General features: G+C 37.4%; 2 protein-coding genes across 2 annotated transcripts in view; both read right to left on the bottom strand.

Annotated features, from left to right (window-relative positions):
• Nucleotides 1–17,812, bottom strand: part of LOC150109530 (uncharacterized) — a 207,070-nt gene extending 189,258 nt beyond the window's left edge. The window contains exons 1-2 of the mRNA XM_090414196.1: nucleotides 17,809–17,812; nucleotides 17,241–17,426 (exon numbers count right to left, since the gene is read on the bottom strand). Coding sequence (XP_090270322.1) covers nucleotides 17,241–17,426; nucleotides 17,809–17,812 — 190 coding nt within the window. The remainder of the gene's footprint in view (nucleotides 1–17,240; nucleotides 17,427–17,808) is intronic.
• LOC150109529 (uncharacterized) overlaps nucleotides 1–19,934 on the bottom strand; it is a 614,993-nt gene that overhangs the window by 309,346 nt on the left and 285,713 nt on the right. The window lies entirely within an intron of this gene.

Below are 19,934 nucleotides of genomic sequence, written 5' to 3'. Positions count from 1 at the left end.
AAGATTACGCTACTCGGCAGTAAGGAATGATGGCGGATTCAGCTGCAGTCGCAAGTGGCGTATCGCCAAGTCCTCCGCCATTTAAGAACTATATTATAAGTAATATCATAAGGGACTTTGTGGCATGCAGTATTTGCGGAATGTATGCGTCTCGGGAATTGGATATGTGGCTTGTGAAACAGAGCGTATGTGCGCAAAATGCAGGCAGTTGGAGGAAATAAGTGCATTAGAAATATCAATATCCGATGTTGCTCCAGGAACGGGGAATGAATGTAGGAAGACAAGTAGTGTGATAGGAGAGAATGAAAAAAATATATATATGAATGAGAAAATAATAGTTGATAGTGTGGAAGGTGTGAGCGACTGTGAAAATTTAGGAGATGGTTTTGTTTGGGAGAGTGAATTTAGATTAAGAGTGACTCCAGGAACGGGGAATGAATGTAGGAAGACAAGTAGTGTGATAGGAGAGAATGAAAAAAATATATATATGAATGAGAAAATAATAGTTGATAGTGTGGAAGGTGTGAGCGACTGTGAAAATTTAGGAGATGGTTTTGTTTGGGAGAGTGAATTTAGATTAAGAGTGACTGACCTGCAGAGGGAGATAGATGAGCTGAAAGAGGAGGTGGAATGTCTTGTGAATGAGAGCAGAAGTATGAAAGATAAGATTAGGAGAATGGAAGAGATAAATGCAAGGCGAATCAGAGTAGGGGAGAGAGAGAATTATTTAGGGAGTATAAGTGAGAGGTATGGGGGTGCTAGAAGAGGAGAGAATGGAAACAGTAGAAGAGAGGGAATGAGAGAGAGGTATGGGAATGCTAGCAGACGAGAGTATGGAAACAGTAGGAGAGACAGAATGAGAGAGAGATATGGAAGTGCTAGAAGAGGAGAGAATGGAAACAGTAGAAGAGAGGGAATGAGAGAGAGGTATGGGAATGCTAGCAGACGAGAGTATGGAAACAGTAGGAGAGACAGAATGAGAGAGAGATATGGAAGTGCTAGAAGAGGAGAGAATGGAAACGGTAGGAGAGATGGAATGAGAGAGAGGTATGGGAATGCTAGAAGACGAGAGGATGGAAACAGTAGGAGAGACAGAATGAGAGAGAGATATGGAAGTGCTAGAAGAGGAGAGAATGGAAACGGTAGGAGAGATGGAATGAGAGAGATGTACGGGAGTGCTAGAAGAGGAGAGAATGGAAACAGTAGGAAAGAGAGGTATGGGAATGCTAGAAGAGAGAATAGCAGTAGAGGAGAGGTAATGAGAGAGACCTATGGAAATGAAAGAAGAGGAGAGAATGGAAACAATAGGAGAGAGGGAATGGTAAGAGGTATAATGTATGGCGACTCAATGATCACTGGTGTTCAAGATAGAATGTGTGAGGAGTGTTTGCCAGGAGGAACAATAGAAAGGGTGGCTATGGCAATTAAGAAAGGTGAAAAGGTAGATGAGATGATTGTGATGGTAGGAACGAATGACTTGAATGGTAATGTAAGTCGGGCAGCGAGAGATATGAGATTTTTGCTTGAGACTGTACGGAAGAAGACAGAGAGAGGAAAAATAGTGTGCGTGTTGCCTAGGTATGATAATGATGAGCTGAGCAGAAGAGCGGTGATATTGAATGGCATAATAGCAAGAATGTGTGACAAGAGAGGACTGGTATATGTGGATGCTTGGAGTGCGTTTGAGGAAAGAGAGGAATCGTATGCGAGACCGTTTACAATTGAATGAGGAAGGACGTAGGCATCTGGAGAGATTGCTGTTCTGAACGAGTCAGTGTGTCCCAGGGAGGATGATAGCAGGGAATGGATACTTGGGAGAATGGAGATGATGTCAGGTAACACTGAGTCCAGTGGAGTCTAGAAGGGATAATGCTGGGTATAGAAACAATGGCATTTACATGCTTTATACTAATGCCAGGAGTATCCAGAATAAGGGAGAGGTGGCGCAGATAGCATCAGCCTGGCCAAAAATTATTGCGATCACTGAGACATGGGTGACAGAAGGGGATATAACAACAGGAATAGAAGTCGCTGGGTATAGCATTTTTCGTCAGGATAGGAGGGGAAAGCGTGGTGGTGAGGTACTGCTTATAAGCAATGATCTATGTCCTCTAAGAGTGGAGGCTTTGGAAGGAAGTGAGACAGATGATTTTGAGAGTGTATGGTGTGAGGTAGAGGTAGGCAAGACAGGATATTTAGTGGGGTGTTGCTACAGACCCAGGAGCACAGAGGATGGGGACCAGGAGATGTTTAGACAGCTAAGTTTGGCAAGGGCAAGAAGAGTGATTGTTATGGGAGATTTTAACTACAGTAGTATAAATAGGAGAGAGGAAGATGCATGTAGCAATAGGGGAATGGAATTTCTAGAATTCTTGAGGGACAAATGTCTTAGGCAACATGTACAGAGGGAACAAGAGGTTCAAGAGTTTTGGATTTGGTCATAGCATCAGAGGAGTTGATAATAACTGAGATGACATCTCTCCCACCAGTTGGAGAGAGTGACCATATGGTTTTGACTTGGAAAACGAATAGACATGCAGGAGTATCAAAGAGACGGGAACTTATGTGGAATTATAATGCAGGTGACTTCGGGAAGTTTCATGGAGGGAGGAATTGGAAGGCTGGGATATCATTAGTGCGTTGGAAATGGTGAAAGAATATTTGTTAGCAGCAATAGTAAGTTGTGTACCACGAGTGAAGAAGAGGACACAATTTGAAGTAAAGTGGATGACAAACAATATTAAACAGGAATTGCATGCAAAAACGAGGCTATGGAAGAGATATAAGGAGACAGGTGAAGAGAAGATGCATGAAGAATATAAGACACAGGCCAGAAGAGTGACTAGTGTGGTAAGGAAAGCAAAACTGGAATATGAGAGGAGATTGGCCCTAAGATCCAAAGAAAATCCTAAGGAATTTTTTAGCTATGTGGCCAGTAGGAGGAGAAATGACTGTGGAATAAAAATGGGAATAGAGTGACTGATGCAGAGGACATAGTGGATTTGTTCAATGAACACTTTATTGGAGTATTTCATCCTGGAGGAGTCAGCTTTAATGCTAGAGGGATAGGGCTGGTTTGAGGTTTAGAAGTACAGGAGGAGAGTGTATTTCAGATACTGAGTACTCTGGATGTCAGTAAAGCTGTGGGACTGGATGGTATTTCACCCCGAGTTTTGAGAGAATGTGCTAGGGAACTGACAGTGCCTTTAACACCTGGTTTTTCAATGAAAGTCGGGCTTTGGCAAAGGTGCCCAGGGAATGGAAGGAAGGTAAGATAGTGCCATTGCATAAGGGTGGTAACAGACTGGAAGTGTCTAATTATAGGCCAGTCTGTGTGTCATCAGTAGTTGTTAAGATCTTGGAGAAAGTAGTGAGGGACCGTATACAGCATTGGGCAGATGAGGGTAATGTTATCTGTGAGCGTCAACATGGATTTGTGAAAGGGCGCTCTTGTTTTAGCAATATGCTAGCCTTTTATAATAAAGTTACAAGAACATTAGATGAGGGAAAGGCATATACTGCAATTTTCTTAGACTTAGCAAAAGCATTTGACAGGGTGCCACATGATAAGCTGATATTTAAGTTGCAGCACATGGGTCTGGATGTCAGATTGGTCAACTGGATTCAGGATTGGCTGTCTGATAGGTATCAGAGAGTTGTGTATGGTGGAGCAGTTTCAAGGAGGCTGAGGGTTACAAGTGGGGTCCCACAGGGCTCAGTACTAGGACCTATATTGTTTAACCTTTATATCAATGACATTGCCAGTGGTTCTAGTAGCAAGGCTTATACGTTGGTCAGACATAACTGGTAATTAGTTTACGGAATTATCAACGCATATAAAGTATATTAATTAAAGGTAACTTTAATGAATAACTTCTATATTTCGGAGACGTCACATTGCCATCTTCAGGAACATAAAGGTATGGAATGTGCACGCAGGCACTAACACAAAGCAAATGAGGAAGAAAGCAAGAAACTAATATTGTTCCCAAAGTCCTAATGGTGCCCTCTTGCGGGCTAATTTGGTAGTCTTGGCAGTTGGGCTGAAGTTCTCATAATGTAAGTCTCCCAAATTTGGGGTAGTTTCATGCACCGAAATTTGTTGAGGTTGGGAACGTTTTTTAGAGCTGCTGAAGATTCTTTCAATAATCTTTCGTGTTTAAACTTGCTGCGATGAATTATTTTTGTTTTCTTCCAACAAATTTTATGGTGGGTATCTAAGGCATGGTCTGCCAGCCCAGAGCGGCTGTACTGGTGAAACCGGATGTAGTCTTGGTGTTCTGAAATCCTGATATTTGTTGTTCTGCCTGTTTGGCCAAAGTAGGACAATTTGCAGCTGCAAGGGACCTGGTATACACCAGATAGGTCTAGGGGAAGTGGTTGGTCTTTGGTAGAGCGGATAAGGGATGCCATCTTTTTATATGGTCTGTAACAGGAAGTAAGGTCATATTTTTTGAGGATATTGGTTATTTTTTCAGAGGTGCCCTGGATGTAGGGGATGGTGATAGACTTGGTGTAATCTTTATTGTGGAGGGGGGAAGAGGGGTTGTGGTTAACTGGTTTTAGTATTTTTTGGATATTTTTGGGGTTATAGCCATTGGCTAAGAAAGTGTTGAGGATGTGGTTTAGTTCAGTAGTTAGGGCCTTGTCATCTGACACTTTAATCACCCGCCAGCTTGATGGATCTTTGGTTTTCTCTGTTCACAGAAAACCAACCCGTACTGGCAGATACATTCACCAGCAGTCCCCCCCCCCCTCACAACAATATGGGGTTATAAAAACACTATATAACAGGGCAAAATTAATCTGCTCAGATGACAAGGCCCTAACTACTGAACTAAACCACATCCTCAACACTTCCTTAGCCAATGGCTATAACCCCAAAAAAATCCAAAAAATACTAAAACCAGTAAACCACAACCCCCCTCCCCCCCCTCCACAATAAAGATTACACCAAGTCTATCACCATCCCCTACATCCAGGGCACCTCTGAGAAAATAACCAATATCCTCAAAAAATATGACCTTACTTCCTGTTACAGACCATATAAAAAGTTGGCATCCCTTATCCGCTCTACCAAAGACCAACCACTTCCCCTAGACCTACCTGGTGTATACCAGGTCCCTTGCAGCTGCAAATTCTCCTACTTTGGCCAAACAGGCAGAACAACAAATATCAGGATTTCAGAACACCAAGACTACATCTGGTTTCACCAGTACAGCCGCTCTGGGCTGGCAGACCATGCCTTAGATACCCACCATAAAATTTGTTGGAAGAAAACAAAAATAATTCATCGCAGCAAGTTTAAATACGAAAGATTATTCAAAGAATCTTCAGCAGCTCTAAAAAACGTTCCCAACCTCAACAAATTTGGGTGCATGACACTACCCCAAATTTGGGAGACTTACATTATGAGAACTTCAGCCCAACTGCCAAGACTACCAAATCAGCCCGCAAGAGGGCACCATTAGGACTTTAGGAACAGTACTAGTTTCTTGCTTTCTTCCTCATTTGCTTTGTGTTAGTGCCTGCGTGCACATACCATATCTTTATGTTCCTGAAGATGGCAATGTAATGTTGCTGAAATATAGAAGTTATTCATTAAAGTTACCTTTAATTAATATACTTTATATGTGTTGTTAATTCAGTAAACTAATTACCAATTATTGCCAGTGGATTGCAAAGGGATATTCAGTTGTTTGCGGATGATGCGAAGCTGGGAAGGATTATTAGTAATAGTGCAGATGTGGTAGCCCTGCAAGAGGATTTAAATAAGCTCGATAGATGGGCAAATGAATGGGGCTGTCTGTTTAATGCAGCAAAATGTAAGGTCTTGAGGTTTGGGAAACATCGATGGGATGCTGCATACTCTATGGGAGGAGTTATACTGGAGGAAGTAGGGGGAGACAAGAGATCTGGGGTTGATGATTGATAGAAACCTGAAGTTTAGGGGACATATTGCAAAGGTGGTAAAGGTAACACAGACGATTGCTGCAATTATGAGAAGGACACTGACCTGCAGAGATAAGAGGGTTATCATTCCGTTGTATAAGTCTCTGATCAGACCACACTTGGACTATTGTTCTCAGATTTGGTCCCCAGGATTTGAAGGGGATAAATTAACTGTGGAAAGGATACAAAGATGGTTTCAGGACTGTACAAGGATACTTATGAGGATCAGCTGAGGGAATGTGGATTGCAGAGTTTGGTGGATATAAGAAGGAGAGTGATATGACTGAGACTTTTAAACTGTTGAGAGGTGGTTACAGGGTTGACACTGGGGAGTTCTTTTGCTTGGTTGAACAGCAGGAAGGAGTGATGACAAGAGGCCATCCCTGGAAGTTATGAAAGGAAACTGTGAGCAAGAGGGTAAGGAGTGGTTTCTTTTGCATGGAGGGTGGTTGAACCGTGGAATGCATTGCCTGATGGAGTGGTGGGAGCGAGAACGGTCAATGAGCTTAAAGAGTGGTATGATGGACTTTGTGTTTCTTGGGGGGGGGGGACCTCCCCTCGATGAGTCTTGACAGACTTTATGATCTTAGGAAGGACCTCCCACGATGAGTCTTTTGACTCCATGGAGGCCTGAATAATAATAATAATAATAATAATAATTGCTGGACTTGTAATTCCACATACATCCTTTTCAAACAGAAGTTTTCACATGACTGGCTACAAATCCAGGTGGTCATGGTCAGTGTCACCAAATGGAGAAGATGCAGTCCTCCCTACTAATCATATTCTCAGATAATGTGATCAGATCTAATCTTACTTTGTATGCTATCCCTTACATATTGCCTAAGATAGTTGTTACTCAAAAATTCAAGAAATTAATTTTATTTATTCCCAGATGCTATTTATTCATTCCAATCAATATTACCATAAATAAAATCACCCATAATGATAACCCTTTTGTTGCTAATTTAATTTGCCGATACATTTCTTTCTTTCTAACCTTCACATTCCTGGTCAACAGCAACATCTAACCAAATCTTTCATCCTGTAGACCTCCACCTCACACTATACTGCCTCAAAATAGTTGTGACTATTTCTGTTCTCTTGTATCTAAGTCTTATGCAGGAATAATTCCCCTGTTATCATCAATATTCCTGCCCCTCCTTTCTTGCCCTTCCTATCCTCAAGAAAAACATCATACCCTTCTATTTCTATTCCCATTAGGATACCATCCAGAGCCAACCATGTTCCACTTATTTCAACTATTTATGAATGAATAAACACAATCAGTGCAGCAATTTCATTTTCCTTATTTCTGATACTCTTGGCATTTATAAATAAGCATAGCAATTCATTTCTTGGTCTGTAACAAATTCTACCCATGCCACCCTGAAATTGTGACCTATCCACACCTGCTCACCTTTAAAATCCCTTACCCAATATATCTTCCTAGACTCAACCACTCCCCATCCACCCAATGCCATCCATTCCTATGCTTTCCATTCCCCCCCCCCACACACACACATACATTCATTACTGCTTCCAGAATGTTTTGTGTTTCCCTTCTTGCTTCCTTTTCTAACACTCTCGTGTCACTCTCCTCTCTATTCCCAAACATTTCATTCCCACCTGCTTTACTCGTTTGCTCTCTCACACACATCTCTGAGTTCCTCTGATGTATTATTCACATCATTCACTACACTCTCTCTCTTCTAGTAACATCCTCTCCAGTTAATTCACACCAAATCCATTTAAATGCAATGCATCTCTTTCATACAATTCCATTCGCCCCTCGAATGTATTCCAAACATCAACCCTTTCTCCTTACACAGCTCTGTTAACATATCATTCATACATGGGCAACATGCTAACTACCCTTGATACTATACTGTTATCTTTCATTCTCTTCAGCAATTCTGATACCCGATTTCTCATTCTTCCTCTGACCACCCAAATTATTCATTCCAACAATCACCAGAAACGAACTTTTTTTTTCTTCAGATCAGTCTGCGAAATACTCATGGTTTAATGTGAACAATACGTAATTAAAACTAGACTCACCTGTAGCTGTGGTCTCTATCTCTAGTACTGATGGGCAGCAGTAACTAGGGACATTGCTAGCGGGTATGATAAAACACGATAAATGTCTGTTGTATTAGTTTGGCATATTAGCAAAAAGACCATTTATATGAGTGTTGATCTTTTTATGTCAATACCGTCTGTTATTAAATATTAGAATATTATTATGTGTGATATAAGGAATTAAGGAATGGGGGAGGGGGGAGAATGTAATCGAAGAAAAGTGGCAATAAAATACATACATATATAGAAGAAAACAACGCAGTCAAGTTTTATTAAAAGATGTCAAAATTTAACAATATACTACTACAAAATATTAATACTGTGTTATAAAACATTACACAGTGATGTTTTTATTTAAACTGGGGATATGAAAGAAATATACCTTATTGCTGTAAACAGTGAATGCCCAAATTGAGGAGGGATGTAGTTGAAAAAAAGTGAAATAAAATACATCTAATACAGTGATGGTGAACCTATGACACACTTTAGGGTTTCAGGTGACACACCTTGGATGTTGGAAGATATTGGTATTCTGATGAAAAAAACTGCGATAAATCGTGTAAGATTGCTCTCAGTTAAGGCGAAGGTAGGTTTCGGTTCAGTGAAAGAATTATATTTTATAGTTAGCCTATTTCTATTTTATTTTGTAGTTAACTTATTTCTATTTAATTTTGTAACTAGCCTATAAACAACAAGCGTTTTAAGTTTACGTTTTCTTTCTTAATCATTATAATATCTGCATAGTCATATGATATTATAAAAACTTATAAAATTATTATCAATATTATATGATACAAACTTATAAATATGTGCTTTATATATTATAAACTTAAGGTTTTCATTTGACTTCTGTATGAAATTCATTCATGCATGCATTCCAAGTCTCTCGACTGAGTAATACAAGTTCTAAACATATTTAAAACCACTTTAACAGAAAATATAATTCACAGCATTAAAGTTTGAATTGATCTGAGTAAATAATGAAAACATTTTTATAGTTGCAATAAATTCAGTAAATTCTGTTAAATAATGCAAATAGTAACAACTTACGATGAATCGCAACAAAACCTACTAAATAGCTGCTATTTAGTAGCTTGATAGAAAGTAAAACGTAACAAGGTTGCTAGGAACGTATCGGTAATAAATCTGGTAACCCTGCTGAAAGAAATAGTGGTAGTCTTGCATGGTCTGCCACTTAAGTAATTTGAGTTGCTGGTGTATAATTCATTTCCAGTAATTGTTAGTTCTTATTAATTATTGCTGCTTAATTACCACTGTATATAATTGTGCTATTTTTTAATTTGTGCTTTTACACTAATGCTATCACTAATAAAAAAAAACTAAAATTATCACAGAAATGAAATGGAAGAAATTTCCAAGATACCTGGACTGAAAAATACGGTGTTATTGATAGGCAATAAAGTTCTCTGTAAATTATGTGGTGAGCTATCTGTGAGTAGAACTTGGAATGTAAGAAGACATTTTGAAACTAAGCACAAATGACTCCTAGAAAAAACTTTTGAAGAATGCAAAGAATACATATCGCAACATATAAAACTGGCAGAATCACAATCAGGGACTTTAATTAAATTTGTTTTAAGACCTTCAAATTTAGTAGCCACAAGTTACAGTATTTCACATACTATTGTTGAACATGTGGAAACACTTAGTGATGTTGATTATATTAAAGAAGCTTTCGTAAAGTGTGCACCATTTTTATTTGAGGACTTTCATAATAAGGAAGCTATTGTAAGGTGCATGAAAGAGTTACCATTAAGTTAGAATACTATTAAAGACAGAGTTATATCAATGAATGCTAGTATAGAAAATCAAATACAACAAGACTCGAACTCATGCCATGGTTTTTCGATTTGTCTTGACTTAACTGCAGATATTACATCATCAGCTCGATTGGCTAATATTGCAAGGTGTCATTGCATTATCATGGTGATTCTATGCATGAGGAATTGAGAAAGTTAGAAAATTTATCTGAAAACACAACAAGTAAAGACATATGCGACTGTACTGTTAAAGTGTTCCTTGAGAAACAGATAGATTTATCGAAAATATTTTTGATTACAAACTGATGGCGTGCCTAATATGGTTGGCCGTAATGTCAGTTTTATCAAACAATTTACAGAATATGTTGGTCATCCTCTAGTTTGTTTCCATTGTATTATACATCAGGAGACACTGTGTGCAAAATCAGGCTTAAAGGATTTGGATGATGTGATGAGATTTGTGACAAAGGTAATTAATTTATGGCTTTAAACAAACTAGAATTCAATTCACTTTTAAGCGAAGTTGAATCAGTGTACAATGGTCTATTAATGTACAATAATATTCGATGGTTGAGTCGTGGCCAAGTACTTGAATGGTTGGTTGAATGTTTAAATTAAATTAAATTATATTTAAATATGAAGGGCATGGAGCACGAATTTTTCAGTTGAACGATTCTGCTTAGCTCAGTGAGCTGATGTCCGCACATTTAGCCTAGTGGCTTTGCACTTCGCAATCATATGCCTGGAGAAGGAGTGTCCTAGGTTCAATTCCTGTCAACGACATGAGGAGCTTAAGGATCTTCCTCAGCCATAGCCAAGTTAACCGGTCTTGGGCATGGACAGCAGGGTTTTTCCGCCAGTTTATCTGGCGTTTTTCATCCCGCAAAGCAGGCAAACCGGTCTGAGGACACACGGATTACAGTCAGGAATACTGACCCAGCCATAGGTCTGATTCGTCAATCTATGCCGGTTCCGGAGCGCAGATAAAATTTGGGGGTACTAGACGGTACCGTGAATTCCCGTAAAAAGAGGGAACGCAGTATCATCACACGAAATTTATTTAGTGAGCTGATGTTTTTCACAGATTTTTCATTGCACCTGAATGAATTTAATATACAATTGTAAGGTTTCGGAATATCTGTCGATGTTATGTTTGGCACGATCAAGAGCTTTGAGAATAAACTCAAAATATTTCAACGTGATTTAGAAAGTAACAATTTTAAGTATTTCCCAAGAGTGAAAGTTTTTTTTACCGAAACCAGCCCCAAAAATCTTGAACAACATATTAACCAATCTATCAAAGTTATAAAGTCAGTAACTGAGCAGTTTTCTTCTGTATTTGAGTAATTGTGAATGTTGCAACAAACAATCCAATTCATAAAGTATCCTGATGAAACAGAATTCATGGATCTTAAATTAGATGGCTTTGAGTGGTTGGATTTAAAAGATTTAGAAATGCAACTAGCTGACTTCTAGTGTAATCCTATCTGGAAAAGAAAGTTTATTGCTTTTAGAAATGAATTAGAAGAATCTGAGCAGGAACGTCTGCATGGTACTGCATGTAAAAATTCAGACTGTGAAATTCTAAGCGTGCGGAATAGCCTTCCCGAAAACTTTCATGCTCTTAAAATCTTTGCTAAAGTTCTTCTAACAATTATCTCTTCTACATACTCTTGTGAAACTCTATTTTCTGCCTTAAATAACATCAAATCGAAAGGAAGAAATAGAATGAGCAATGTTTTGAGCGCTGCCTGTGTAGCATTAAAATGTACAAGTTACTGATAGAATTAAAATGTACAAGTTGCTGAATACTGATAGAAAGTTACTTTATAGAAGGGCCACAATATGGCTCTTCTATAAAGTAACTTTCTACCAGTATTCAGCAACAGAAAAGTCATTAAATGTAATGTAAGTTTGTAATTTCACTTTATTAAATTAATTGTATAATATGAATTCATAGATTTTATATCAATGTCCTATTAAATAAATAGCCTAATATGATATGTATAAGTCACCATCTATGATTATGTAGTTAAATTTATAATGCATGTATGCAAGAGGCACATCGAGAATGTCAATATTTAAAAAAAAAAAAAGATGTTTGACACACCTGGGTAAAAAGGTTTGCCATCACTGATCTAGTATATTTCTAGTTTTAGAAATGTGGTTCCAACTAAATGGGAGAACACAATTTGCATGGAAATGCACGATGATGGAGAGATTCTACAGAAAATAGTGGGAGATCAGGGGAGAACCGGAGGTAATCCCTGGCAACCGTATATAGAGGGTGTGAGTAGGGGAGTGAGCAGGTTTTTTAATGCAGAGTTGTGAATGATTGGAATGCTTTCCCTGAACGTGTGGTGTCTGCAGAGAATTTGAGTGTGTTTAAAGCACGGTATAATGAGCTGTGTGTATGATAAAAGGACCTCCTAGATGAGTCTTTGAGTTCATGGGGGTCTTGGGTAATAATAATAATAATAATGATGGAACAATAGAAATCAAAAATAAATGGAAGTAAACAATTTGCCAGCTAGGCCAGTGCATATGCTTAACATTCACATATATTGCATGCAAGCACATGTGCACATTAATAAATTCAAATTCATAGCTATGAATATTTGCTGCAAGAATGTATGCTCCTGTGTTTGATGTTTTGAAATTTCAATGATGAAATTCTTTAAATCGATTTCTCTATATATATCTCTCTTGAGAGCCTGCAGAAAATCATAAATCACTGATTCAACTATATTTGTACTGCTTTATGCACACAGATCCAATTATCTGGATATCTACTTGATAGAGATGCAATAAAGTCTAAAGGATGACTAGGACTGTCTTGGGACTATGGAATATTGGCTATGCAAAAGAAAATGAGACTTTCAGAACTTAGCAGATGTATGTCAGAGGGAAGCAGGTATATATTCCCACCAAGCAAAAATTCTGCATCCCATCTTTGTTTCCCAAATTTAAAAACCTTACACCTTGCAAGATTGAACTCTTGTATCCCCATTCCCGTGCCCAATCATTCAATTTATTCACGTCTTCTTGTAAGGGCCACAACATCTTCTCTACTCTTCATAGTTTTTCCCAACTTTGCATCATCTGCAAACAACTGAATATCTCCATCCAAATCTTTGAATGGAGATATTCAGTTGTACAAGTTAAACAGTAATGGCTCTAAAACAGACCCCTGAGGCACACCACTAGTGACCTTCCTTTTCCAGGATATTGCTCCCCCATAGACAACTTGCTGATACCTATCAGATACCCAGTCTCTAATCCAATGCACTAATCTAATATCCAACCCCATCTGCTTTAGTTTGACTATCAACTTATCATGCGGTAATCTATAAAAAGCCTTTACAAATCTAACTATGCAAACTAATGCAAAGTTGGGACGAACCATACGAGTAGTGAAGATGTTGTGGCCTTGCAAGAAGACTTGAATAAATTGAGTGATTGGGCAAGCAAATGGGGATGTGAGTTCAATGTTGCAAAATGTAAGGTTTTAAAATTTGGAAAACAAAGATGGGATGCAGAATTTATGCTTGGTGAGAATGTATTGTTGGAAATAGAGGAAATAAGAGATCTGGGGGTGATAATGGATAAGAATCAAAAATTTAGGGGACACATCGCCAAAATTGTGAAGACAACACAACGACTTCTGGGAATGATGCGGAGGACACTGATGTGTAGAAGTAGGGAGATTCTTGTTCCATTGTATAAGTCTTTGATTAGGCCACACATGGACTATTGTGCCCAGATTTGGTCACCTGGTTTTCAGAAGGATGAAGAGATGTTGGAAAGAGTCCAAAGGCGACTGACGAAGGTAGTTTCTGGCCTCTGGAATGTCGAGTATGAGGAAAGATTGAAAAGATGTAATTTGCAGAGTCTAGTGGAGAGAAGGAAGAGGGGAGATATGATAGAGACCTACAAGTTGCTAAGGGGTTGTTATAGGATCAGTGGTGGAGAAGTTCTACAGAGAATAGTGGGAGATCAGGGGAGAACCAGAGGTCATCCCTGGAACTGTATAAAGAGGGTGTGAGTAGGGGAGTGAGAGGCAGGTTTTTTTCGTGCAGAGTTATGAATGACTGGAATGCCTTACCTGAGAGTGTGGTGTCTGCAAGGAGTTTGAGTGTGTTTAAGAAACAGTATGATGAGATGTGTGTGAGATAAAAGGACCTCCTAGATGAGTCTTTGACTCCATGAGGTCTTGTTTAATAATAATAATAATAACTATATTACTGTGTATCCCTCTCTTCTGTCCAAGGAAGCATGTTGCAGACATGGTTGTCTCTAATTGTCCTTAGATGGAAGATGAAGTTCAATGCCTAGTATGAGACCATCTCCCTGCTTATTGGAGGCCATAAGTGGAAAAAGTGCCAAATTTGATCGAATTTGGCACTTTGGCCAAATTAAAGTAGGGTTTCTGGATTTTGTAAAATATAAATAAAAATACAAAAAATATATAAAATTAATAAAAAAATGGGAAAAAAATCCTTAGTCCACACATGGTACCACTATATTATTACAACACTGCATAGGTGAGAATTACATTAAAGAAATTTAGCACTCGTTCAGGAAAAATAAATAAAAACGAAAAAAGAAAGAAAAGAAAAATACGAGTGTTCAGGAGATTATTAGGTGTCTAACTGCGGGATTATGATCTTAATTTTTACTGTCTTCCTGGCAGTTTTTTCTTCCAGAAACCTCAGGTTTTTTTTTTTTTTGTACCACATACAGGCAAATCAGCCATGAGAACACAATTTATAGACAATGTATACTAGTCATGGTGGCAGGTGGGAGATGCCACTGTGTGTTGAGGGTAGTGGTGTCATGTTGGAAAGTTAATTAGTTGTAGTGGACAGTTAGATGGTTAGTTGTAGTGGAGTGGTGTGCTCTTCCTTGATGAGTCCTTGGATGTGTTATATAATAATAATAATGAGATTTTTTTTCCAATGGAAGATAAATTACTGATGTCATGTGAAAACAGCAGGGCTTGCCTTCTAGAAGGATGAGGTTTTTCCATTCTGCAAACCAGTATGAGAATAGAATGTTAACAGGTAGAAACGGACATTTAAGAGGTGATTTTAGAGTGATCTCTTACAATGAGTCCTAATAAGATCTCTACAAAGGTTACAAGTAACAATATTATCTGAGAAAAAGTTGAAAAAAATTAATTTTCGGTACTGTATGCACCCTTCACACACTGTACGTATACAGTTTCTTCAGAAACTTTATCTGGTTTCTGAGGCAGAGGTCATTAAAACTCAGTCACATAAAGGTGGTGATGACTTCATTTTGGAGAGTCAACAGTTTAATCAAATTTAAAAAATTTTACAGCATACTAATTTATCTAATTTTATGATATCATAATGGCTCATTCAGGAAAACATGTTTGTTTACCCTACTGGTAAACTAATTATTGTTTATGGAGGTCTTCACTATCAATCACAATATACGAGGAAAATTCTGAAAGTAATGCCTCCATTGTGATAGTGCCACCCACAATAGAGATTTCAGTGAAATAGAAAGGAAAAGATTGTTTGAAGATTCTAGTTTTCACATCTGATCAGCCACTGAAGTGAATGTGCTTGTTCCTTAATATGAACATAATTCATTGTTTCAACTTTCTCCTTGTCTTCACATAGCTTTGTGGCTTATTGTTGTCCCCTTCACTATATAGTCCTAGAGAATGAAGCCTTTACAGTCTGAAATGACTGCATGCACTTTCCAGGGGAAGGTTGAGTTGTGAAATTTTTCGACCCTCTATGAAGTAGGGTAGAGATATTCAATACTAGAAATTTTCCTTTTAGGGTCATTATAATGGCCCTTTCATCCCAGGCATAAATTTGTGAAGAAAGCCTTGAAGAAAATATTGAAATAAACAGTGAAAATCTTCCAGATTCATCTGTTTAATTTTGCTCATCAAATGATGTGATACCTAAAGTGCGAAAACTATTGTATCCCAATTCTGTAGGTTAATATCAAATTCAAATTTTTAGTCATCCACTTCAAGATTGGTCGTTAATATAAATGCTACCATTATAATTCTTTGTGCCCAACAGCATATGGTACTCACATGAACAGTTGCTTCACACACCATAAAAAATGTAATCAGTGGGGATTTTCATCAACATAATGTTTAGTGTTTATCACACTTTGGCAAACTTAACAAAAAAAAAGATCTATCTATTTTGTCTGCAGCAGCAAGAGAGATACAACTATGATCTCACACCATTGTGTAATAAACTGTAGTGGAGAAATGGAACAAAACAAGACTAAAGATACTTCAAGTATGCTCACACTCAATGGATTGCATGTGCATGCAGACATTACTTTCAGAACATCCCTCATATCTCAAAACATCTTAATTCATTCTTCGTCTTCACCCTAAACTACACTCTTTGAAGTGTATTCTACTCATTCACTACTTTTAGCACAAAAACTGCACCTAGATCTGATATTACCTTGCTGACACTTCTCTCACACTTTCCAAAATCTTCTCATTACCCCAAAGCACCAGACAATCAAATCTATACAGAATGTTTCAATGTAGTGCAATTAAGATATTTCTTCAAGTTCTTATATAATTCCATATTTGACTAGCTTGAGGCTGTTTATTGTCCCAGCATATGTTAATGAATGAACATGTAACTGAATAATGTCAATAGAGCAACTTGTCATTGCCAGCTGATTTAATGTCAATGCTGGCCTAGTTGGTCAAGTGGTTAGCATATCTGCTCTCCAGCCAAAAAACTATGGGTTCGAAACCCACCGTGGGCATGGATGTTTGTAATTGTCTGTGAAAATACTAGTGGTGGTGGTGATGATGGCCATTGGGATGGTATTGATGATGATGTGGTTTGCTGTAGTTGGTGGATTCAGTGGCAGAGACAGAGTCGTAGAGTAGGTACTCTCCTTGGATGAGTCATGTAATAATAATAATAATAATAAAGTAATTAAAAATATATTTTATTTTATATGGTCATTAAAAACTTTATTAGTTAAGGGCTTTTAAATGTTATGATATTTTCAGGAGTATGAAATATCATGACTTTTCTTTTAGAAAAACATATTGATATCTTCAATCACAAAATGACAACTCTAGAACACTATGCATAAATAATACCTCACTAGCAGCACCAAAGATAAAAACTAAGATACACTTACAAAATTTATTACACAATGAAAAACACTGACTGAGGAAAACTGAAAGCATGAAGTCATGAACAAATCAGTTACATTTTAGCTTTATTTTTATTTAATCCAGTCAGTTCACTGGATTAAATAAATGGAGACCATGGGACTTATGTTTATGCCTTTCTGCATATTTTTTACAATTAAATGTCTTTCCACATGCCACACATTTGAAGAATCTACGGACTGCTGCATGTACTGTGTTTTCATGTCTCCTACAATTACTTCGAACAGTAAAGCTTCGGCTACAAAATCGACATTGATGATGTCCAGCATTTCTCACTGTAGTCTTCTGAGCAATGGACCTATGAAGAGCTTGTTTTGCCATCCTGTTACTCACAGGTACCAGTACTGCAGCAACATCTAAAGGAGGAGTACATAAGCTATCACGATTATCCACTGATGATTTTCCTTCAAATTGTAAACAGAATTCTATTGGGAAATTTTTTCAGACTGCATTTGCAATTGCATATCAATAAATGATGATACAGTCTGAAAAAAACTACAATTCATTTAATAAAATTAAATTATTCTATAATTAAAAAGAAGAAATTTACATGAATGATACAATAATAATCAATAAAAAGCATAGCATAATACAGTTACAATTAAACTATGCAATTACTGCAACAATGAACATTGCAGAATTTCTACAGTAGTATTTATTATGCAGTTCTGGTTTAAGTCACTGCCATGAAACTGATTTTATTTGTTCATAATTATATCATACGTTTATTTGGTGTTCTTCATTTTTTAATACCATGAAAACTATTTCCTAATTTTCAGAACATACCCATATTATGTTTAAGTCAACATAATCCAATTTCATATACTTCTCAAAATCTGATATTTCTTAAATATTTTGCCATCACCATGTGACAGTAAGGCATTGTATGTTTTGAAATGCATTCTATTTGATCCCAAATGCTATATAAATTTTATGTTACAAAAAGCAACATGACGTTTGTTTTGTATCTGTAAAGATTTTTAGAGATAATAGGAAATGTTTCGCATATGTTTTTTATACAGTATAAATAACTTTGTTATTTACATCTAAAAATTCATATTTTAAATGAGTACATAAGTACAGTAAACATGAACTTTTATTATGACAATAATGAGAAGAACATTGACATGCAAAATCAAAGAGGTTATGATTCTTGTGTCTAAGGCTTTGATCAAGCCACGTATGGAACTACTGTGCATATGTGATCACCTGGTTTTCAGGGGAATGAGGATGTATTGGAGATGGTCCAGAGAAGGTTTACTAAGCTAGCGTCAGGTCTATGGAATGTCAGATACAAGGAGAGATTGAGGGAATGCAACTTACAGAACCTTGTAAATAGCAGAAGATGAGGGGTTATGATTGAGACATATAAGTTGGTGAGGGGTTGTTACCAGATTAATGTGGAGAAGATATTTCATAGAGTAAAGGGAGACAGGGGTAGAACTAGAGGCCATCTGTGGAAGCTATATAAGGAGGGTGGGACCAGGAGAGTGAGAAGCAGGTTCTTTGCATGGGGAGTAATTCATGAGTGGAATGCATTGCCTGAAAGTTTTGGTGAATGTGGAAACTGTGAATGGGGTCAATGCTCGATGATCTTTTGGCAGGAGAGAGGACAGACCTCCTGCAATGAGGCCTTAGACACCATGAAGGTCAGATATTCTTCTTCTTATTATTATTTTGGTAACTTACACGGAGTCAAGAGACTCATCGTTGGGAGGCCTACTCAACCAGCAAGATCTTTATCATAATGAGCTTTGAAGATATTTATACTACGTGCATTCACAATGCACTCTGCTAATGCATTCCACTCACAACTCTCCACACAAAAAATCTGCTCCTCACACCCTTCACCACATCTTATACAACTTCCAGGGATAGCCTCTTCTTCTTCCCATCTTAATATCCACTCTTTTTATAATTCCTTCTGTAGCTCTTGGTTTCAGCATACATGACACTTAGGCTAGTTGTATTTATAGGTTTCATTGAAAATGTCAAGAATAACTTAAAGATCAGTTTCTGAATGAAAGAAAATGATATTATTTCCAGCATATTAGCATTCTGCAGATGATATTTTGGTTGTTTTTTGTACTATAATAGATTGGAGAGAAGTAAGGTTAAAACACTTCCCATCTACTCTATAGGTTATTTTGACTCCTGGAATAGGAATATCTCTGGAACCATAGCTTATTCACTTTTTTTTTTTTAATTTTTCATTGAAGTTCAAAAATCGTAAATATAGAGGGATATGATGAGAAAAGTGAAATGCCTATGCAAATTTTATTAGACAACATTTCAAGAAGACTTTATAATGATTGTGGCATATTCAATTATGGAAATATACTAGAGGCAAAAACAGGCAAATTAGTGAAAGACAGAGTGAATTGCTATTGCTACTGAGAAAAAGTATTCAGGTGTATTCATCATCCTTGTCTGGCTCTGTGTTTGTATTATATAACATACACAAGTATACAAGCAAGACTCACCTTTTACAAAGCCATGCTATGCTCTATAGGGAATCATAGCGATATCTATCTCTATTCATCTGGATGTGGGTTTTAATCAGCCTCTCCTACAGCTTAATGATCTCTCCATGGATAACAACTGGTCAACTAAGTATATAAAACCCAGCTCCAATCTTGTATAATGGCATTATCTTGCCATTCTTCCACTCACTAGGAATCATGCTCATGCTGAAAAACCAGATGGCATTTGAAAATTCCCTTAAATATTACTTCATCACTCATGGCAACATACCAATCAGTTTGATTGTTATATTTGAATAAACTCTCACAACAGCTCAATAGCTCTACCAAGTCTAAATTCTATGTAGATCTATTATTTTTCTCTGGATAAAAAGTGAACAAAAGGGAATGGATGTGTTAGATGTGAAAGCTCAGCAATTTCTAGTGCAT

Source organism: Typopeltis vanoorti, chromosome 2, assembly GCF_054136105.1.
Source record: "Typopeltis vanoorti isolate ZY-2024b chromosome 2, IOZ_Tvanoo_1.0, whole genome shotgun sequence".
In the NCBI taxonomy this organism is placed as follows: domain Eukaryota; kingdom Metazoa; phylum Arthropoda; class Arachnida; order Uropygi; family Thelyphonidae; genus Typopeltis; species Typopeltis vanoorti.
Note: the sequence above shows the minus strand (reverse complement) of the source record. Positions and strands in the feature narration are given on the sequence as shown.